The sequence below is a fragment of the Oncorhynchus clarkii genome, chromosome 19 (assembly GCF_045791955.1).
Source record: "Oncorhynchus clarkii lewisi isolate Uvic-CL-2024 chromosome 19, UVic_Ocla_1.0, whole genome shotgun sequence".
NCBI lineage: Eukaryota > Metazoa > Chordata > Actinopteri > Salmoniformes > Salmonidae > Oncorhynchus > Oncorhynchus clarkii.
The window spans coordinates 47,294,965-47,318,223 of record NC_092165.1 but is presented as its reverse complement, the minus strand read 5'-3'; the positions used below and the strand labels follow the sequence as shown (position 1 = coordinate 47,318,223).

The 23,259-nt window shown below is 44.6% G+C and overlaps 1 protein-coding gene across 1 annotated transcript in view; it reads right to left on the bottom strand.

Annotated features, from left to right (window-relative positions):
* LOC139375321 (AT-rich interactive domain-containing protein 1B-like) overlaps positions 1–23,259 on the bottom strand; it is a 311,071-nt gene that overhangs the window by 263,120 nt on the left and 24,692 nt on the right. Inside the window, exon 2 of the mRNA XM_071116990.1 lies at positions 15,920–16,114. Within this exon, the coding sequence (XP_070973091.1) occupies positions 15,920–16,114 (195 nt within the window). The remainder of the gene's footprint in view (positions 1–15,919; positions 16,115–23,259) is intronic.

The window sequence follows — 23,259 nt, the reverse complement described above, 5'->3', positions numbered from 1 at the left end:
GTACGCCCAGGAACTTAAAACTTTCCACCTTCTCCACTGCTGACCCTTCGATGTGGATAGGGGGGTGCTCCCTCTGCTGTTTCCACGATCATCTCCTTTGTTTTGTTGATGTTGAGTGAGAGGTTATTTTCCTGACACCACACTCCGAGTGCCCTCACCTCCTCCCTGTAGACTGTCTCGTCGTTGTTGGTAATCAAGCCCACTACCGTTGTGTCATCTGCAAACTTGATGATTGAGTTGGAGGTGTGCATGGCCACGCAGTCATGGGTGAACAGGGAGTACAGGAGAGGGCTGAGCACACACCCTTGTGGGGCCCCAGTGTTGAGGGTCAGTGAAGTGGAGATGTTGTTTCCTACCTTCACCACCTGGGGGTGGCCCGTCAGAAAGTCCAGGACCCAGTTGCACAGGGAGGGGTTGAGACCCAGGGCCTCCAGCTTGATGATGAGCTTGGAGGGTACTATGGTGTTGAATGCTGAGCTGTAGTCAATGAACAGCATTCTTACATAGCTATTCCTCTCGTCCAGATGGGATAGGGCAGTGTTCAGTGTGATGGCGATTGCGTCATCTGTGGACATGTTGGGGCGGTAAGCAAACTGAAGTGGGTCTAGGGTGGCCAGTAAGGTGGCGGTGAAATGATCCTTGACTAGTCTCTCAAAGCACTTCATGATGACAGAAGTGAGTGCTACGGGGCGGTAGTCACTTAGTTTAGAATATCTCTGCATTCTTGGGTACAGGAACAATGGTAGCCATCTTGAAGCATATGGGGACAACAGACTGGGATAGGGTGTAATTTAAATATGTCCGTAAACCCACTGTGCATGATCTGAGGATGCAGCTAGGGATGCCGTCTGGGCCAGCAGCCTTGCGAGGGTTAACATGTTTAAATGTTTTACTCACGTCAGCCACTGAGAAGGAGAGTGGGGGGGCGCAGTCTTTGTTAGCGATCCGCGACGGTGGCACTGTATTATCCTCAAAGAGGGCAAAGAAGGTGTTTAGTTTGTCTGGAAGCATGACGCGGTGTCCGTGGCGTGGCTGTTTTTGTTTTTGCAGTCCATGATTTCCTGTAGACCCTGCCACGTAAGTCTCATGTCTGAGCCTTTGACTTGCGGCTCCACCTTGTCCTTGAACTGGCATTTCACTTGTTTGATTGCCTTGCGGAGGGAATAATTACACTGTTTATATTCAGTCATATTCCCAGTCATATTCCCTTTCCATGGTTAAATGCGGTGGATTGCGCTTTAAGTTTTGCGCGATTGCCGCCATCCATCCACGGTTTCTGGTTAGGGTAAGTTTTAATAGTCACAGTGGTTACGACATCGCCAATGCACTTGTTTATAAACACACTCACCGAGGCAGCGTATAGATCAATGTTGTTCTCTGTGGCTGACTGGAACATATTACAGTCCGCGTGATCAAAACCATCTTGGAGCGTAGTCAGTCCAGCTTTGAATGGTTCTCGTCACTGGTACATCCTGTTTGAGTTTCTGCCTATAAGCCGTCACGAGCAAGATAGCGTCGTGGTTGGATTTGCCGAAGGGAGGGCGGGGGAGGGCTTTCCATGCATCTTGGAAGTTAGAGTAGCAGTGGTCGAGAGTATTAGCCCTATGTGTCATGCAATCAATATGCTGATAAAATTTAGGTAACATTGATCTCAAATTTGCTTTGTTAAAATCCCCAGCTACAATAAATTCAGGCTCCGGATATATAGTTTCCAGTTTACATAGAGTCCAGTGAAGTTCCTTGATGGCCATCTTGGTGAGGGGAATGTACACAGCTGTGACTTTAACTGACGATAATTCTCTTGGTAGGTAGAATGGCCGGCATTTGATTGTAAGGAATTCTAGGTCGGGTGAGCAGAAGGACTTGAGTTCCCATATGTTGTTATGATTACACCATGAGTCGTTAATCATGAAGCATAAAGCATAGCACTTCCTCTTCCCAGAGAGGTGTTTATCTCTGTCGGCGCGATGCATGGAGAAGCCCGGTGGCTGAACCAATTCCGACAACATGTTTCCATGAAACAGAGAATGTTACAAACAAATGTCTCTCTGGAAGTCAACCCTTGCTTGAATTTCGTCTACCTTGTTGTCAAGAGACTGGACATTGGCTAGTAGTATACTCAGGAGCGGTGAGCGATGTGCCCATCTACGGAGCCTGACCAAAAGACCGCTCCGTCTGCCTCTTCTGAGGCGTTGTTGTTTTGGATCGCCTACTGGAATTAGCTCCATTGTCCTGGGTGGTGGTCCAAAGAGAGGATCTGCTTCAGGAAAGTCGTATTCCTGGTCATAATGTTGGTAAGTTAACGTTACACTTATATCCAATAGTTCTTCCCGGCTGTATGTAATAAGACTTAAGATTTCCTGGGGTAACAGTGTAAGAAATAATACATAACAAAACAAAATACTGCATAGTTTCCTAAGAACGCCAAGCGAGGCGACCATCTTGCATCTTCCCTGTACAATGCTAATCAATGTGTATAATGCGTGTTACATGCTCTCATGCATGGTAGATGTTTAAATATGCTTAAATACTCTATTACCTAGTACACACTACTTATAAATAATTATTTGATGCTTATTAATGTTCCTCCAAGTATCTAGAGAGTGGATGTGATGGGAGAGTGTGAATATCGGCAGTATTTAGCCCAGTCTAAATGCAAGACAAACTGTGGTCTGTAAAGGCAGACCTGACCTGTATAAATCTATCTGTAATGTGGAGCGAGAGAAAGATGAATCTCAGCACAGCCAAACTAATCTAGCCCTAATCTCTCTCTCTCTCCCACACACAATCGCTCTATCCTTCTACTTCTCTCTTTCTTTTTTTCTCTCTCTCTAACCCCTCCTCTTTCCATCTGGCACAATGCTAAATGGCAGATACTATTTTTATTCTGTCCTGCTGTTTGTAGGCTTTCAGCACAAATAAAGGCAATAAAAAATATCACAGTGAGTGTTGTTGCTTCTGGGAGTAATGAGCCATCAGCTATCAGAGTCATTGGCCATTATGACACACAGAGAGAACGTACTCCCACTATCGGCCATTAGTGACTGTATTAGAAATCTGTCTGAATCCAAAGCATTAGGGAGGGCATGTTGAATCTGGATTCAATTCACCAATTTAGGCCAAACGACAGTAGCATTGTTCTACTACGCTCCACAAAAATGGGGGCAGCTTCAAAAACAGGAGCCGTTCCCAACCTATTCAAACATTCTTCACAAGCGACAGCAGACATTTAAATGGAAGAGACAGGCTAACTGTACCTCAATACAACTGACGCTGGGCTTGAAGGGAAAACCACCAAGTTGGCTGTGTGAGGGACGGCGTGCAAAGACGTTTTTATCTGTAGCTAATGAACGCATGGCGTCCTGCTCCTCACGGCTGATTGGCTGGGGCCTATAGAACAGTAGGTAATAAAAGTAACAAATGAGAGCGGGCCATTGGAGCCACTGACGTGCGCAGGGTTCCCACTAATTGAATTGATCCTGAAACGTAATCTATTCTGCAGCGGGAGGAACCTTAATGAATCAGCCTCCATACATCTCCTGGCTGCTTCACCGTACCCCCGTCCTCTTCTCTCCATCCTTCCCTCTTTCTTTACTTTCCTCTATCCTTCTCTCCATCCCTCTTAATGTCTCCTGTTTTAATTGTGGTTTGGAAATTATGCCTTGGGTCCCGGGGTAGAGGGGTGGCAAGAGGGGTGGAGGAGAGGGGGAGAGGAGAAGAGAAGAGGGGTAGAAGGGTGGAGGAGAGGGTGATAGGGGTGGATGAGAGGGGTAGAGGAGAGGGGTGGATGAGAGGGGTAGAGGAGAGGGGTGGATGAGAGAGGTAGAGGGGTAAAGGAGAAGGGGGTAGAGGAGAGGGGTGGAGGAGAGATGCAAAGGAGAGGGGTGGATGACAGGGATGGAAGAGAGATGTAGAGGAGAGGGGTGGATGAGAGGGGTGGATGAGAGGGGTGGATGAGGAGGAGAGGGGTATAGGAGAGGGGTAGAGGAGAGATGTAGAGAAGAGGGGTGGATGAGGAGGAGAGGGGTAGAAGAGAGTGGTAGATGAGAAGGAGAGGGGTAGAGGAGAAGGGTAGATGAGAAGGAGCGGGGTAGATGAGAAGGAGAGGGGTAGAGGAGAGTGGTAGATGAGAAGGAGAGGGGTAGAGGAGGGTTGTATATGAGAAGGAGAGGGGTAGATGAGAAGGAGAGGGGTAGATGAGAAGGAGAGGGGTAGAGGAGGGTTGTATATGAGAAGGAGAGGGGTAGAGGAGAGTGGTAGATGAGAAGGAGAGGGGTAGAGGAGAAGGGTAGATGAGAAGGAGAGTGGTAGAGGAGAGTGGTAGATGAGAAGGAGAGGGGTAGAGGAGAGTGGTATATGAGAAGGAGAGGGGTAGATGAGAGTGCTAGATGAGAAGGAGAGGGGTATAGGAGAGTGGTAGATGAGAAGGAGAGGGGTAGAGGAGAGGGGTAGATGAGAAGGAGAGTGGTAGATGAGAAGGGGAGGGGTAGAGGAGAGGGGTAGATGAGAAGGAGAGGAATAGAGGAGAAGGAGAGGGGTAGAGGAGAGGGGTAGATGAGAAGGAGAGGGGTATAGGAGAGTGGTAGATGAGAAGGAGAGGGATAGAGGAGAGTGGTAGATGAGAAGGAGAGGGGTAGATGAGAAGGAGAGGGGTAGAGGAGAGTGGTAGATGAGAAGGAGAGGGGTAGAGGAGAAGGAGAGGGGTAGAGGAGAAGAAGGGTAGAGGAGAGGGGTAGATGAGAAGGAGAGGGGTAGAGGAGAGTGGTAGATGAGAAGGAGAGGGGTAGAGGAGAGTGGTAGATGAGAAGGAGAGTGGTAGATGAGAAGGAGAGGGGTAGAGGAGAGGGGTAGATGAGAAGGAGAGGGGTAGGGGAGAGTGGTAGATGAGAAGGAGAGGGGTAGAGGAGAGTGGTAGATGAGAAGGAGAGGGGTAGAGGAGAGTGGTAGATGAGAAGGAGAGGGGTAGATGAGAAGGAGAGGGGTAGAGGAGAAGAAGGGTAGAGGAGAGGGGTAGATGAGAAGGAGAGGGGTAGAGGAGAGTGGTAGATGAGAAGGGAGAGGGGTAGAGGAGAGTGGTAGATGAGAAGGAGAGGGGTAGATGAGAAGGAGAGGGGTAGGGGAGAGTGGTAGATGAGAAGGAGAGGGGTAGAGGAGAGTGGTAGATGAGAAGGAGAGGGGTAGAGGAGAGTGGTAGATGAGAAGGAGAGGGGTAGAGGAGAGTGGTAGATGAGAAGGAGAGGGGTAGAGGAGAGTGGTAGATGAGAAGGAGAGGGTTAGAGGAGAGTGGTAGATGAGAAGGAGAGGGTTAGAGGAGAGTGGTAGATGAGAAGGGAGAGGGGTAGAGGAGAGTGGTAGATGAGAAGGAGAGGGGTAGAGGAGAGTGGTAGATGAGAAGGGAGAGGGGTAGAGGAGAGTGGTAGATGAGAAGGAGAGGGGTAGATGAGAAGAAGAGGGGTAGGGGAGAGTGGTAGATGAGAAGGAGAGTGGTAGATGAGAAGGAGAGGGTTAGAGGAGAGTGGTAGATGAGAAGGAGAGGGGTAGATGAGAAGGAGAGGGGTAGAGGAGAGTGGTAGATGAGAAGGAGAGGGGTAGGGGAGAGTGGTAGATGAGAAGGAGAGGGTTAGAGGAGAGTGGTAGATGAGAAGGAGAGGGGTAGATGAGAAGGAGAGGGGTAGAGGAGAGTGGTAGATGAGAAGGAGAAGGGTAGAGGAGAGTGGTAGATGAGAAGGAGAGGGTTAGAGGAGAGTGGTAGATGAGAAGGAGAGGGTTAGAGGAGAGTGGTAGATGAGAAGGAGAGGGGTAGATGAGAGTGGTAGATGAGAAGGAGAGGGGTAGAGGAGAGTGGTAGATGAGAAGGAGAGGGTTAGAGGAGAGTGGTAGATGAGAAGGAGAGGGGTAGAGGGGAGTGGTAGATGAGAAGGAGAGGGGTAGAGGAGAGTGGTAGATGAGAAGGAGAGGGGTAGAGGAGAGTGGTAGATGAGAAGGAGAGGGGTAGAGGAGAGTGGTAGATGAGAAGGAGAGGGGTAGAGGAGAGTGGTAGATGAGAAGGAGAGGGGTAGAGGAGAGTGGTAGATGAGAAGGGGAGGGGTAGAGGAGAAGGAGAGGGTTAGAGGAGAGTGGTAGATGAGAAGGAGAGGGGTAGATGAGAAGGAGAGTGGTAGATGAGAAGGAGAGGGGTAGAGGAGAGTGGTAGATGAGAAGGAGAGGGGTAGAGGAGAGTGGTAGATGAGAAGGAGAGGGGTAGAGGAGAGTGGTAGATGAGAAGGAGAGGGTTAGAGGAGAGTGGTAGATGAGAAGGAGAGGGGTAGAGGAGAGTGGTAGATGAGAAGGAGAAGGGTAGAGGAGAGTGGTAGATGAGAAGGAGAGGGGTAGAGGAGAGTGGTAGATGAGAAGGAGAGGGGTATAGGAGAGTGGTAGATGAGAAGGAGAGGGGTAGAGGAGAGTGGTAGATGAGAAGGAGAGGGGTAGAGGAGAAGGAGAGGGGTAGAGGAGAAGAAGGGTAGAGGAGAGGGGTAGAGGAGAGTGGTAGATGAGAAGGAGAGGGGTAGAGGAGAGTGGTAGATGAGAAGGAGAGGGGTATAGGAGAGTGGTAGATGAGAAGGAGAGGGGTAGAGGAGAGTGGTAGATGAGAAGGAGAGGGGTAGAGGAGAGTGGTAGATGAGAAGGAGAGGGGTAGAGGAGAGTGGTAGATGAGAAGGAGAGGGGTAGAGGAGAGTGGTAGATGAGAAGGAGAGGGGTAGAGGAGGGTGGTAGATGAGAAGGAGAGGGGTAGAGGAGAGTGGTAGATGAGAAGGAGAGGGGTAGAGGAGAGTGGTAGATGAGAAGGAGAGGGGTAGAGGAGAGTGGTAGATGAGAAGGAGAGGGGTAGAGAAGCAGGAGAAGCAGGTGGACTTTGAAGAGCAGCCTTCAACATTTCAAAAAGCCTTTCAAAGGGCCATCGGCCCCCATCGCCGGCCTCCACCATCCTCCACCGCCCCCCACCATGGGCCCTCACCAGCCCCGGTCCTCTCTGACTTCCTGGTGTAATTGATGTGTCCCTCTCAGCTATCCATCAGGCTGACCAGCGCTCAGTACATTAACCCCCGAGACAGCTGCCAGGCTCCTTAGTGATTACACCGGCTCCAAGTGTTCCTCACCAACACGCCTCAATCAATGCCATAAATTACCCACCTAATTCCCTGCAGTCGATAACCATGACACAGAGGTGATGGGAGCCCATCTGGGAGAGTGGGATACACTTTTTATGGTGCAGGAGGAACCAGAAAAAACAACTTCAAGGTTGAATGTACGAACAGAAGAGAGGAAAAAACACACGTTTCTTTGAATGAAAAGCTTTCCAAGTAGCAGTGGAAAGAAAAGGCAAGCAGATAGGACAGAGGTCTTCACCAGTGGAAGAAAAGGCAAGCAGATAGGACAGAGGTCTTCACCAGTGGAAAGAAAAGGCAAGCAGATAGGACAGAGGTCTTCACCAGTGGAAGAATAGACGCTGGCCACAGCCACATTTCTACTCCAGTCTAATGGTTGGATTCTATTAACTTGGCCGAGGCGAGTCTGTGTCAGAACAAGCAGCAGACACAGGTAATGGTTCCTCACTGGCTTGTTGACACATTTTCCCTCTTTCATTTCACAGACAATCTCTCCCCCTCCCCTCCGACACATCAAACGCTAACGTTTCCTTCAAATTCCTTTCTGTCTGCCAACTTTGACATCACAGGAAATTACAGTGGAATTGACAGCCTTTTTACTTTCAAGTTCATTCTACTTCCAAACAAACACCCGTCTCGTCCTGTCATCAGACAGGTCCTTCTGCCTGGCTCCCTGCGCTGTTTGTTCTGCCTCCTGTGGACCAACGTTACCTCTGTCACATCACACACACACACACACACTTACTCTACCTGACTGAACGCAGCGCCACATTTGCTTGAGGGCGGAGGCTTTCCTTCAGAGATAAAACATAGTTTAGTACCTGTGCTGGCCCCCTGCTTGCCTCCTGCTTGCCTCCTGCTTGCCTACCATGGCTGTTTAAAGGAGAGGTGGGAGAGACAGATCACTTTAATTGACTGTGTGAGACTGCTGAGGAGAGTTGAGGATGGGTGCGTGTGTGTGTGTGTGTGTGTGTGTGTGTGTGTGTGTGTGTGTGTGTGTGTGTGTGTGTGTGTGTGTGTGTGTGTGTGTGTGTGTGTGTGTGTGTGTGTGTGTGTGTGTGTGTGTGTGTGTGTGTGTGTGTTCTTACTTTATCCACTAGAAGGCTTTCGGCTGATTTCTAGGGTTCTGTACTCCCAAAGTTGTTGACTGTTTTTTTTCTTGCCAGTTAGTTAGCAGTTCTTATCTTTTAGCATCTAATGGCTAAAAGTTTCTTACTGGGGGTAAAAAAGGATGATAATTTTACTGAAATATTTAAAGGGGAATTTTATCCAAAATCCAGAAACTCCCAAGTGATTCCATACATTGAAACTAGTTCAGCTGAGTTTTCCCTCTATATCTCTCTCTCTCCCTGTAGTGCTGTACTGAAACAGCAAAACAAGTCATGTGACTACTGACGTTGCAGGATGCAGGCCTCGCTATGCTCAGTTGCCTGTGAATTCATGATTTTTAAAATCATTGCTGTATTGAAAGCAGACGGCAGAATTAGCCTTTTTTGAATTAAGGTACTATCAGTTTTGAGTCAAGAATGTGTACTTTTCCACCTAAATCATTTGGGATTATTATACAATACTATTTTATGTAGCCTACTGCCACAGCCGAGGATATAGGTAACAACTGCCCATGTTCGCCCTCGTGGTGGAGACCCTGCTACGTAGAAATGTCACGATATGCCCTTAGCTTGATGTCACAGAAGGAGCTGGTGGAAAAGTTAGTTACGCAAAGTGGAAAAGGGCAAGGCTGCACAGTATAGACATCAAGGGAAGAAGAAACTAAATGTCACTGTTTTCCGATTAAAGATACGGAGAGATGCAGAAGACGATTAGCAGCCATTTGAAATAGTAAATACAATGTAAGTACTCCTGCAGCCAACCTTGCATAGCTGCGTGTGTAAGCAAGCACTTCGGCGACGGTGCATATGAATTATGGGGACAGAAGAGGGAAGGATACTAAAAGATACAGTTGTTGCTAACGTATTTCCATGCACTGAATCTGGGACAGTCATTTTATTGCCCCAACGTGAGTTTTGATCTGCGCTTGATGTCAGAATGCACTCACTGTTCCAAAATATGATTGGAAATTATTATTATTCATATTTATTTTTACCCCTTTTTTCTCCCCAATTTCGTGATACCTACTTGGTATACCTACTACAGTCTTGTCCCATCAATCGATCAATCAATCAAATGTATTTAAAAAAGCCCTTTTTACATCAGCCGATGTCACAAAGTGAAACCCAGACAAAAACTCCAAACAATGCAGATGTAGAAGCACAGTGGCTAGGAAAAACTCCCTAGAAAGTCAGGAGCTCTGAAACACGACTCGCCAAGCCGCACTGCTCGCTTAACCCGGAAGGCACCTGCACCAATGTGTCAGAGGAAACACCGTACAGCTGGCAACCTGAAGTCAGCATGGATGCACCCAGCTGAGCGCGATGGGACAAGGATATACCGGCCGACACTGGGCCAATGTCTCCCCGTCACGGCTGGCTGCGACACAGGCCGGGACCGAACCCGGATCTGTAGTGACGCCTCTAGCACTGTGATGCAGTGCTTTAGACCGCTGCGCCACTCGGGAGTGTTATGCAACAGGATAGTTAACCAGCGCTGCCCTCAAACCAAGACACATGCTGCCTGCTAATTATCTATAGGCCATGTGTCAACTTGTCAAGTATTATTTTCTAACAACAGTTTGAATTGTGATGTTCTCTGCCTCCCCAATAAGTAGCCTATTACACTGTTGAGGACAATTTCTGTTTGAGGCTTTACTGAACCGGACGAGCCCAAGCACCTCCTCAGGGTTTCCCCAGATCAAGTATGCAGACATTTGTGCAGTCTTCATTGACAGTGGATCTATACTAATTATTATATATATTATTTTACATTGAACCTTTCTTTAACTAGGCAAGTCAGTTAAAAATGTATTTAACAAGTGACATCAATAAGGGATCATAGTTTTCACCTGGATTCTCCTGGTCAGTCTATGTGATGGAAAGAGGTGTTCTTAATATTTTGTATAGTCAGTGTATTTAGCCACTCATTTCGGTCATTTTTGTAGTATTAAAAAAGATTCAGCTAATGTCTTCTATCATGTAGGCTGTCATTGTAAATAAGAATTTGTTCTTATCCTAGTTAAATAAAGGTTAAATAAATACAAAAAATACCAGTAAATTATGTAGAATTGCATGAAATGCGTACCCTGCTAGCAAATGTTCCCCATGTGTGGAAATCCTAAAAACGCCTCTACTCAACTATAGCCTACGCCACATCGCAAATGTTAAAACGGCTTTATTATGAAGTGGCCTTTTCCTCAACAGTAAATTTACCATGCATCAAAGTGCATCTTGGTACAAGGATTTGTTTACAGACAATGATTGCGTGCCTGCCGGGGCCAATGATTTCTGAATCCGGCCCTGAAGTGTGTAATACAATATGATTCAATACAATGTAATATTATTTATCTACAATTTCTGTTCTTAACACTGGGCAACGTGGGCCTGGGAGTAGTGCTGAGCGATTAGTGCTATTTGAGGTTGGTTTGGTTTGGTTTCGATGATTAAAAAAATGATCACAGATTTCAGTTTGGATACAGTTTTTAAACATTAAAAAGATTATGAAATAATGACATTCTAATGATTTTTGAGCCTTTTCCAAGCCAAAAATAGTTAGCATTCAATTGCCAAAACATTGAAAAAATGCCATTGTCTCTGTCAGGTCCACACTGGCTTCAGCACCAACCAGAGAAGAGACAAGAAGCTGTCTTCTGCTCTTTGACCTTCTCTCTCATCGCCTAGTCTCCATTTGTCTTGCTCGTGACACTGTAAAGATGAATCTGATGATTCAAACACTTTTATCTCCCCAGATATAAACTCATTACTTTCAGTTGGTTGTATTTCACAAATTCACTGTGGCGCCTTCCACTTTAATGTGAACACCAGATAATTATAACTTTAGAAGTTAGCTCCCTTGGCCTCCCTTGGCCATAACGAGGGATAACAATAATTTAGCTAATTATTTTTGCATTGCAGCTCTGTGCGTCTCAATGGTCTTTCTCCCCATGTAATTAGCTTGATTTTCATAAGACCAAAATGGAATTTGTGTGGAATTTGTTGTGTGTGTGTGTGTGTGTGTGTGTGTGTGTGTGTGTGTGTGTGTGTGTGTGTGTGTGTGTGTGTGTGTGTGTGTGTGTGTGTGTGTGTGTGTGTGTGTGTATTTTACACAACATATTCTGGAAGTGAGTCCACAGTCATGGAAAGGTGTGCGTGCATGTGCGTGCGTTGTGTGTGCGCGCATCCCCACTCATGTGTATCTGTGTGAGTGCTAGCCTGCGTGCGTTGTGTGTGCGCGCATCCCCACTCATGTGTATCTGTGTGAGTGCTAGCCTGCGTGCGTGTTTTCCATCTACATCCCTCTACTCACTGCATTACAGTAGGTCTCTGATGCCTGTGTTAATGTGGCGCCCGAGCGTGCTGATGTCATCACAGTGAGCCAGAAGCATTCTACAGCAGAAGTAGCAGCAGCTTAACTGTAGAAAGAAGTCTCTGATGTGGTCTGTAGTCTCAGTCAGTCTGCACACACAGACTCAAACACACACACACACACAGACACAGCCCCAGCCATGCTGGCTAGACCCTGGGATCTAATAATAGTGAACATGAAATATTGAACATGAGAATGGGAGAGTAAATCATATTGAACATGAGAATGGGAGAGTAAATAATATTGAACATGAGAATGGGAGAGTAAATCATATTGAACATGAGCATGGGAGAGTAAATAATATTGAACATGAGAATGGGAGAGTAAATCATATTGAACATGAGAATGGGAGAGTAATTAATATTGAACATGAGAATGGGAGCGTGAATCATATTGAACATGAGAATGGGAGAGTAAATCATATTGAACATGAGCATGGGAGAGTAAATAATATTTAACATGAGAATGGGAGAGTAAATCATTTTGAACATGAGAATGGGAGAGTAAATCATATTGAACATGAGAATGGGAGAGTAAATCACATTGAACATGAGAATGGGAGAGTAAATCACATTGAACATGAGAATGGGAGAGTAAATCACATTGAACATGAGAATGGGAGAGTAATTAATATTTAACATGAGAATGGGAGAGTAATTAATATTTAACATGAGAATGGGAGAGTAAATCACATTGAACATGAGAATGGGAGAGTAAATCACATTGAACATGAGAATGGGAGAGTAATTAATATTTAACATGAGAATGGGAGAGTAATTAATATTTAACATGAGAATGGGAGAGTAAATCACATTGAACATGAGAATGGGAGAGTAAATCACATTGAACATGAGAATGGGAGAGTAATTAATATTTAACATGAGAATGGGAGAGTAAATAATATTTAACATGAGAATGGGAGAGTAAATCATAGTGAACATGAGAATGGGAGAGTAAATCATATTGAACATGAGAATGGGAGAGTAAATCATTGTAGTTTGTGTATTTGAGTGTGTTTCAGGAGATGGCTTCCTGAAATCCCCCAGCAGCTGATTGGTCGACTCCACGATTAATTGGAGAGCTGACCCCGCTCCCTCGTCAGGACGCTGCTGTCTCCAATTTCCAATGCCTTCTGAAGCTATAAAAGCCAGTGTTCTGTTGTTCAGGGGAGAGATTGATTGTGATATAGATCATTGCTGAGAGAGGAGGTTGATGGCTGAGGGGTATAGCATGTTGGTCATTGGTATGTACTATGTTAGTTGTTGTTGTTGGTAGCAGCTTTGGTATGTTCTGTGTTTGTTGCTTTGTCAGAGCTTCTTTAATGGCCTGAGTTAGTTTTTTCTCAGTTTTGTTGTGAAGTGGATTGTTTAATATTCTGTTTCATTTGTTCCCAGGGGGGAAGGGGAAGGCACCTAGGGAGTGCTTAGGCAAGAGGCCCGCGGGCATACATACAGTATACCCGTAGTATATTCACTGTCTAGGCACACTAGGTAAGACCTGGGCGGACCACCCCCTGTATTTTGGTTAGGGCACCAGGTGGTGCTAAATTAGGTAAGCAGTGGGTAGGCAGGTAAGGTAGGAGAGGGGGCTTTGAGATTTACTTTCTTCGCTTTGGTTCCGTCCAGCCCCTTTTCCCCATATTACCGTGTGAAGGAATAAATTCCTAGTAAACGGTAAATTCTCTGCCTTTTGTCATCCTTACTTACACCTACAGTCCATACCTCTTTCACTTCACGGAGAGTTGAGTTGTAGCAGGGTGTTCCGTTCCCTCTTCATAGAGGCGTGCGTAAACAGGGAGAGTAAATAATATTGAACATGGAACATGAGAATGGGAGAGTAAATAATATTGAACATGAGAATGGGAGAGTAAATAATATTGAACATGAGAATGGGAGAGTAAATAATATTGAACATGAGAATGGGAGAGTAAATACTTTTGAACATGAGAATGGGAGAGTAAATAATATTGAACATGAGAATGGGAGAGTAAATCATATTGAACATGAGAATGGGAGAGTAAATCACATTGAACATGAGAATGGGAGAGTAAATCATATTGAACATGAGAATGGGAGAGTAAATCACATTGAACATGAGAATGGGAGAGTAAATCATATTGAACATGAGAATGGGAGAGTAAATCACATTGAACATGAGAATGGGAGAGTAAATCATATTGAACATGAAAATGGGAGAGTAAATAATATTGAACATGAGAATGGGAGAGTAAATAATATTGAACATGAGAATGGGAGAGTAAATCATATTGAACATGAGAATGGGAGAGTAAATCACATTGAACATGAGAATGGGAGAGTAAATCATATTGAACATGAGAATGGGAGAGTAAATCACATTGAACATGAGAATGGGAGAGTAAATCATATTGAACATGAGAATGGGAGAGTAAATCATATTGAACATGAGAATGGGAGAGTAAATCACATTGAACATGAGAATGGGAGAGTAAATCATATTGAACATGAGAATGGGAGAGTAATTAATATTGAACATGAGAATGGGAGAGTAAATCACATTGAACATGAGAATGGGAGAGTAAATCATTTTGAACATGAGAATGGGAGAGTAATTCATATTGAACATGAGAATGGGAGAGTAAATAATACTGAACAGGCGCATGTTAGAGTGAATAATGAAAGCAGTTTAAACGACACAGAGTCTCTACTGCTTTTTAAACTATGTGGGTTATTGTGTAGTGCTGTGTACTGACTTGACTTCAGAATACACTGGGTCTGCGCCACCATGGCTGAATTGTGTGTGTGTGTGTGTGTGTGTATGTGTGTGTGTGTGTGTGTGTGTGTGTGTGTGTGTGTGTGTGTGTGTGTGTGTGTGTGTGTGTGTGTGTGTGTGTGTGTGTGTGTGCGTGTGCATATGCGTGTGCGTGTGCGTGTGCGTGAGTAGACTGCCTTGAAAACAATGGGTGCACATCTTGGACGCTGTCTCCAGTTCTTATTAAACCTTAGCGGTCTGCATACCCACATCCATTCCCCCTCCCCCACATTGAGAGCAAAACATCTTAGTAGCCCCCGGAGACAAAGTTTTTAGACTTTTAGAGTTCATTTTTGTGCAATTCTAAGCATTTTGCCACGGGGTGTAAAGAAAATGTTGAAGTTTTGAAGCAAGAATGCTACAATTCTACACTTTTTGCCATGGGCGGACGGAAGATTTTGCAATTGTAAAACTAATTTAATGCAATTTTTACTATTATTATTATTATTTGTATTTATTTTTTAGGGCCTGTAAGCCAGTTTCCCATCCCTGGTTTATAATATAAATGTAATCAGAGAGAATAAAGACTGTCTGTCTGTCCTTCTCAATATCATATCTGCTCTCACCATGTGTGCAACAAACCTTGGCGAGGCACATTAAAACTCTGACCATCAGGTCAGACTAATTATAGAATAAACTGGCCTGCTTTGGCAGCAAACACAGTTGTTTAAAAACCAACCAAACTGACTGAGCCTTTGTCCTAGTCTGTGTACAGAGACAAGACTCTATCTCTAACACACGCATGCACGCAAACACGCACGCACGCACGCACGCACGCACACACACACACACACACACACACACACACACACACACACACACACACACACACACACACACACACACACACACACTCCAAATGGGATTGACTTTCGGGTGCGTTAGACAGGGCAAACACATTGTTTGGAACACTGAATCATTATATTAGTGAAGTGCGGTTGTTGGCTGTGAGAGACAGATGTTGACTGTTGTTAGAATGACTGGGTTTGGTTTCATCATACTACAGACAGCAACCAGCCCATTCCAGAGGGAGGATATGGGGAACGCATTGATGAACTGCCACTTCCAGGTGCGAGCCACAGAAATATCAGAGGCGGCACTGCGTGGCACTTTGGGCTAGATCTGAAATTAAACATGCCATCCTTCGAAGAAATACAGATATTGTTCCAAATGAGAAACAAATATCCATTGCAATGCCATTTATGACAACTGTGACAGTTCATGTAATCTACTGTACAGAGGATGCTTTCTCAATCACACTGAGATACTTACTAATCAATCTGACACTCTACTGTACCATTTGACATGATACACTCAGAGAACACAGAATGGCTTGGTATTAAGGTACACTTAAAATCAAGTGTCAAGCATCAGGGAAGAAAAGGGCCTGGGGATGTTCCTGTCACATCAGATGGTCTGGAAAAGATCCTGGCCCTAGGGAGCGAGTGTGCAACAGAACAGTTGCACAATTGTGAATCATCTTCCTCATGTGGACATAGTGCACATACCTGCTGTTGAGGGTACTGCATCCCGCCAATGCCCACCTGGCCCCTCCCCTGCATCCCCATTGGGTATCGGTGTGGAGTGGGCGATTCGTATGGCTGGTTGGGATAGGGCCCTCCCTGCTGCTGCTGAGAGTAGGGGTTGTTGCCCATCCCATAGAGCTGGGAGCGCTTCATAGCCATGAAGTCCTTAGAGGCCACCTGGACACAATGCAAGAGGACAGAGACAAGACGGTTTGTGAAATGTTTTAGAACAACTCTTTTTGAAAGTCCATTCATTCCATATGCAGTTCAGGGCACACCAAAATACACAATTTATTGTCACATTTCTGCAGGGGGTGGATGCCCCCAGACTCCCATAAAAATGGTTCTCCCAGGTGAATTTACATTCCCACTAAATTGACTACACAGGTATATAACAGTAATATGCTAAATACGCTTCTTCTGTTACACAGTAAACTGAACCTGAAAAGAGAGATGCCAGGAGAAATCTTTTCCTTTCAAGTATTTCACATTTACAGGTTATTTTCTGGGTCCCGGTGAGTTGACTGTAAAATCGTAGCCTAGATGTCATGCTAATGTTAATCTGTCACCCGTATGGTGGATTTGTGAGCAGGGCAGATTATGTGAAGCGTGATGTCTCCCCTTTTCTCCTCTCCTATCCAGTGTGGTGAATTATGGATGATTTATGACATTTGTTCCCTCTGTCTCAGTCAGACATGGGGGGGGCTCTGTGTGGCTCATCTCTGCCTCCCTAAACAATAGCTCCACATCCCTACTCAATAACGCCTGAGCAAACCCTGCTGGGAGCAGCAGAATGGCCTACTGTACAGTACTGTATACAATGCCTGGCTGGCTGGCTGGCTGGCTGGCTGGCAGAGCTAATCAACGGACAATGTCCAGGAGATACAGTTGAAGTCACAAGTTTACATACACTTAGGTTGGAGTCATTAAAACTCATTTTTCAACCAATCCATAAATTTCTTGTTAACAAACTATAGTTTTGGCAAGTCGGTTAGGTCATCAACTTTATGCATGACACAAGTCATTTTTCCAACAATTGTTTACAGACAGATTATTTAACTTTCACATGATTTCAATACGCTACAGTCACAAGACGCAGGCCTCCTAATTGTCCCTAGAATTTCTAAGCAAACAGCTGGAGGCAGGGCTTTCTCCTATAGAGCCCCATTTTTATGGAATGGTCTGCCTACCCATGTGAGAGACGCAGACTCGGTCTCAACCTTTAAGTCTTTACTGAAGACTCTTCTCTTCAAAAGGTCCTATGATTGAGTGTAGTCTGGCCCAGGAGTGTGAAGGTGAACGGAAAGGCTCTGGAGCAACGAACCGCCCTTGCTGTCTCTGCCTGGCCGGTTCCCCTCTCTCCACTGGAATTCTCTGCCTCTAACCCTATTACAGGGGCTGAGTCACTGGCTTACTGGTGCTCTTCCATGCCGTCCCTAGGAGGGGTGCGTCACTTGAGTGGGTTGAGTCACTGACGTGATCTTCCTGTCTGGGTAGGCACCCCCCCTTGGGTTGTGCCGTGGCGGAGATCTTTGTGGGCTATACTCAGCCTTGTCTCAGGATGGTAAGTTGGTGGTTGAAGATATCCCTCTAGAGCTGTGGGGGCTGTGCTTTGACAAAGTGGGTGGGGTTACATCCTGCCTGTTTGGCCCTGTCCGGGGGTATCGTCGGACGGGGCCACAGTGTCTCCCGACCCCTCCTGTCTCAGCCTCCAGTAATTATGCAGTTATATCTATATAAAAGCCAACTGACATTTACTCCTGAGGTGCTGACCTGTTGCACCCTCGACAACCACTGTGATTATTAATATTTGACCCTGCTGGTCATCTATGAACATTTGAACATCTTGGCAATGTTCTGTTATAATCTTCACCCGACACAGCCAGAAGAGGACTGGCCACCCCCTGGTTCCTCTCTAGGTTTTTTCCTAGGTTCTGGCCTTTCTAGGGAGTTTTTCCTAGCAACCGTGCTTCTACACCTGCATTGCTTGCTGTTTGGAGTTTTAGGCTGGGTTTCTGTACAGCACTTTGACACATCAGCTGATGTAAGAAGGGCTTTATAAATACATTTGATTTTAAATTTGATTTGACTTCAAATTCACTGTATCACAATTCCAGTGGGTCAGAAGATTACATAGACTAAGTTGACTTTGCCTTATAAAACAGCTTGGACAATTCCAGAAAATGATTTCATGGCCTTAGAAGCTTCCGATAGGCTAATTGACATAATTTGAGGTGTACCTGTGGATGTATTTCAAGGCCTACCTTCAACCTCAGTGCTTCTTCGCTTGACATCATGGGAAAAGCAAAAGAAATCAGCCAAGACCTCAGAAAAAAAATGTAGACCTCCACAAGTCTGGTTCATCCTTGGGAGCAATTTCCAAATGCCCGAAGGTACCACGTACCATCTGTACAAACAATAGTACGCAAGTATAAACTCCATGGGACCACGCAGCCGTCATACTGCTCAGGAAGGAGACGCGTTCTGTCTTCTAGAGATTAACATGTGCAAATAAATCCCAGAACAACATCAAAGGACCTTATGAAGATGCTGGAGGAAACGGGTACAAAAGTATCTATATCCACAGTAAAACGAGTCCTATATCGACATAACCTGAAAGGCCGCTCAGCATGGAAGAAGCCACTGCTCCAAAACCACCATAAAAAAAGCCAGACTACAGTTTGAAACTGCACATGGGGACAAAGATTGTACTTTTTGGAGAAATGTCCTCTGGTCTGATGAAACAAAAATAGAACTGTTTGGCCATAATGACCATTTTCATGTTTGGATGAAAAATGGGGAGGCTTGCAAGCCGATCATCCCAATCATGAAGCACGGGGTGGCAGCATCATGTTGTGGGGTTGCTTTTCTGCAGGAGGGACTGGTGCACTTCACAAAATAGATGGCCTCATGAGGGAAGAAAATTATGTAGACGGGGGGCAGCAGGGTAGCCCAGTGGTTAGAGCGTTGGACTAGTAAGGTTGCAAGTTCAAATCCCAGAGCTGACATTCTGCCTCTGAACAAGGCAGTTCCTAGGCCATCATTGAAAATAAGAATTGGTTCTTAACTGACTTGCCTAGTTAACATTAAATAAAGGTGAAAATTAAATTTTAAAAAAAGTGGATATATTGAAGCAACATCTCTAGACATCAGTCAGGAAGTTGAAGCTTGGTCTCAAATGGGTCTTCCAAATTGATTCCAAATTCCAACATTGTGGCAAAATGGCTTAGGTACAACAAAGTCAAGGTATTGGAGTGGCCATCACAAAGCCCTGACCTCAATCCTATAGAAAATGTGTGGGAAGAACTGAAAAGCATGTGCGAGCAAGGAGGCCTACAAACCTGACTCAGTTACACCACCTCTGTCAGGAGGAATGGGATGAAAGAAATAAAAGCTGAAATAAAACATGCTCTCTACTATTGTTCTGAAATTTCACATTCTTAAAATAAAGTGGTGATCCTAACTGACCTAAGACAGGGAATTCTTGCTAGGATTAAATGTCAGGAATTGTGAAAAACTGAGTTTAAATGTAAGGTGTATGTTAATTTTCGACTTCAACTGTATGTCAAGGAGCAAATCCACCGCATTCATTCAGTTGTGGGAAGTTGTATAACATTTGTTCAAACACTTTTATGTAGTAAATGCAATTTTTCTATAGAAACAAAATTAAAAAACTAAGTCAATATTCTGTGAGCAGGGTTGACGGATGGTCTTTTCTGTCGCCTGTTTGCTCTTAAAATTGTTCCAAATAGCCATGATACAGCTCTGCCAATCACTGAACCAACCACAACCACTGACCACAGACTGATGACCACAACCACTCACTCACTCAATCACCAGTGACTACAATCTGACAAAAAAAGTGGAAACAAGTGCCATAATGTGGAGCAAAGAGTGATGATACTACAGTATGTGTGTTATGAAGCGGACTCACACACACACACACACACACACACACACACACACACACACACACACATAAAGTACACCCAAATGCAATAGGTTCAGAGGTTTATACTTTGAAATAATGTTTTTGCAGGAATATCATTATACACACAACCCTCTTGTAAACTCTTTTAAACTCACATTTTTAAACGTGTTTTTTTCCATATATAGACACACCTTATGTTTGAATAAAATCAACTATGTGTAGGCTACTGAGTTTTTCTGATGCTTTAAGCACTGAAATAAAAACATTATACACAGAGTTTAATTTCATTTATAGTAAAGTCTTCATATCTCAAAATCAATGTCATGTGGTTAATCAAAATTCTATCTAAATGAAAATGATACAAATCTAAAAGTAACTTCTATTGTCATTGCCAATATGTAAAAATACCCTACATAAAGCCAACAAATAAAAACATTGCAGCCCGAAGGTAGAAAATATCCTGATCAAAATAAATATCCTATAAATCACATTGGCTATGCATGGCCTGTCTGCAAGGAACTTGAAACATTGTATCAACTATTGTATTAGCTTGGGCCAGCTGAAACTTGTGCTAGCAAACATTGTATAAAATATTGTGCGCCCTCAGAGTGTCCAGCGCCAGTGAGCTCCGGACAGACAGACAGACAGACAGACAGACAGACAGCATTAGGCTGTTTAGCAAGGGATAAGAAGTAATCAGGTAGGCCTATTTTATCACCTTTCCACCGAAACAGAGCCTGCCTAGTAGTAATAGGAAAGGGAGAAAGCTGGAAATATTTTTCAAACAGGCAACATTGAGGAACTATTGTCATTCTCAATGGATGTAAAAACAGACTTAATTTACTGAGAAGCACCACAGTGATGGTAAGTGAAGACAATCAGAAATAGTATCAGATTCCCAAATGGGAACATTTATAGGCCTACATTTATAGGTCTACATTTATAGGCCTACATTTATAGGCCTATATTTATAGACCTACATTTATAGACCTACATTTATAGACCTACATTTATAGGCCTACATTTATAGGCCTACATTTATAGGCCTACATTTGCGCGCAGGCCAGGTATACTACTCTTCCTTCTATATGTGTAATCAGGTGCGTTACCTTTCTCAAGACTGACAGGAGCTCTCCAAACAAAAGACAATGAACAAATTGACAACTCATAAATGGAATTAAATAAACCCCCAAAAATACCACAAGTGTAGCCTAGGTTGTGCGCTCTGCAAACAATGCGTCCACTCCTACAATGACAACGGTAAGACTGTAGTAATAATATATTGACTGGATTAACAGAAATTATGGTAACCAAACAAACATTGTAGATGATAAATAATGGGAATTAACGGTAAATGTATTGTTGGTGATACTGGTGTGCCATCCCAGCCTCCACAATGGATTAGTCCACTCAGACAGGCGTGAATCAGACAGACGTAAATCAGACAGGTGTGAATCAGACAGACGTGAATCAGACAGGTGTGAATCAGACAGACGTGAATCAGACAGGTGTGAATCAGACAGGCGTGAATCAGACAGGCGTGAATCAGACAGACGTGAATCAGACAGGCGTGAATCAGACAGGCGTGAATCAGACAGGTGTGAATCAGACAGGTGTGAATCAGACAAGCGTGAATCAGACAGGCGTGAATCAGACAGGTGTGAATCAGACAGGCGTGAATCAGACAGGCGTGAATCAGACAGGCGTGAATCAGACAGGTGTCTCCTGTTGTAATATGTTGTATTTATTTGCCACGGCTGGTCTACAAAAATCTTGGTCGACCAACAGCCTATTGACCAAACAATCGACCAGTCGACTAAATGGGGTCAGCCCTAGTGTGGTGTTACTGTTTTCTCTCTGCAGCAGGCTGCACTCCCTTCCCTCCCTGCCTAACATTCATATTAATTAGACAGGCCTGTGTGGCTAAAGGGCACTACTCTTCAATCCACAGATCTAGGGCACTCTGCCACACACTCTGCTGCGATATGGGACGCACTCAGGTCGCCCTCCCTCTCTCACTCCATCCCTCACTCCTCTCTCCTCCCTCTACTCCCTCTCTCCCCTCTCCTCCTCTCCCCTCCCTGGTCTGTCTCAAGTGGAATCCTTTTGCCAATACACTGAGCCCAACTTGAGCAAATCCCCTCATGTCACTGCCAAGTTCAGAATGCCACTGCTAATAAGTGCTCCCTAGTGTAGGGAAGTAAACACATCATTCAAATGGAAGAATACCTAGTGAGAGCTCAAGTTACAACATCACTGCAGTTAAACCCATGGAGGCTGGCGCAACATACGGAAGATTTTCTAAACTGACTTCAGATTGTCTGAAGTGATTTAAGTGTTACTCCAATATTGTCCTGTAAAGTTCTATTAAATGAGATTTCATCCCAAACTAGGCCTATTTCCGGGGATGAGCCAACTATCTAGTTCATACTACACCAAAAGACTTGATAGCAAATTGAAATGTTTTTTTTTCCTTGGAGAAACGGATGTACTTTTGAAAAGATGAATAATATAAATTGAACCATGTTTTTTCAGAAAGAGGGACAGTAGATAAAACTGTCACAGGGAATAGAGCACAATTTATTTATTTGTTCCAATGTATTTTCAGTTTTGTTCATCTGGGCATGCCATTCAATTGAGGTGTTAAGAGAATACTAATTCAGTGCTAAATCTGAAATTCAATTCATGAACTGCAGTTTCCAACTCTCGTGAGCTTATTGAACTGCAGTTTCCAACTCTCGTGAGCTTATTGAACTGCAGTTTCCAACTCTCGTGAGCTTCTTGAACTGCAGTTTCCAACTCTCGTGAGCTTCTTAAACTGCAGTTTCCAACTCTCGTGAGCTTATTGAACTGCAGTTTCCAACTCTCGTGAGCTTATTGAACTGCAGTTTCCAACTCTCGTGAGCTTATTGAACTGCAGTTTCCAACTCTCGTGGGCTTCTTGAACTGCAGTTTCCAACTCTCGTGAGCTTATTGAACTGCAGTTTCCAACTCTCGTGAGCTTCTTGAACTGCAGTTTCCAACTCTCGTGAGCTTCTTGAACTGCAGTTTCCAACTCTCGTGAGCTTCTTGAACTGCAGTTTCCAACTCTCGTGAGCTTATTGAACTGCAGTTTCCAACTCTCGTGAGCTTATTGAACTGCAGTTTCCAACTCTCGTGAGCTTATTGAACTGCAGTTTCCAACTCTCGTGAGCTTCTTGAACTGCAGTTTTAAACTCTCGTGAGCTTATTGAACTGCAGTTTCCAACTCTCGTGAGCTTATTGAACTGCAGTTTCCAACTCTCGTGAGCTTATTGAACTGCAGTTTCCAACTCTCGTGAGCTTATTGAACTGCAGTTTCCAACTCTCGTGAGCTTATTGAACTGCAGTTTACAACTCTCGTGAGCTTATT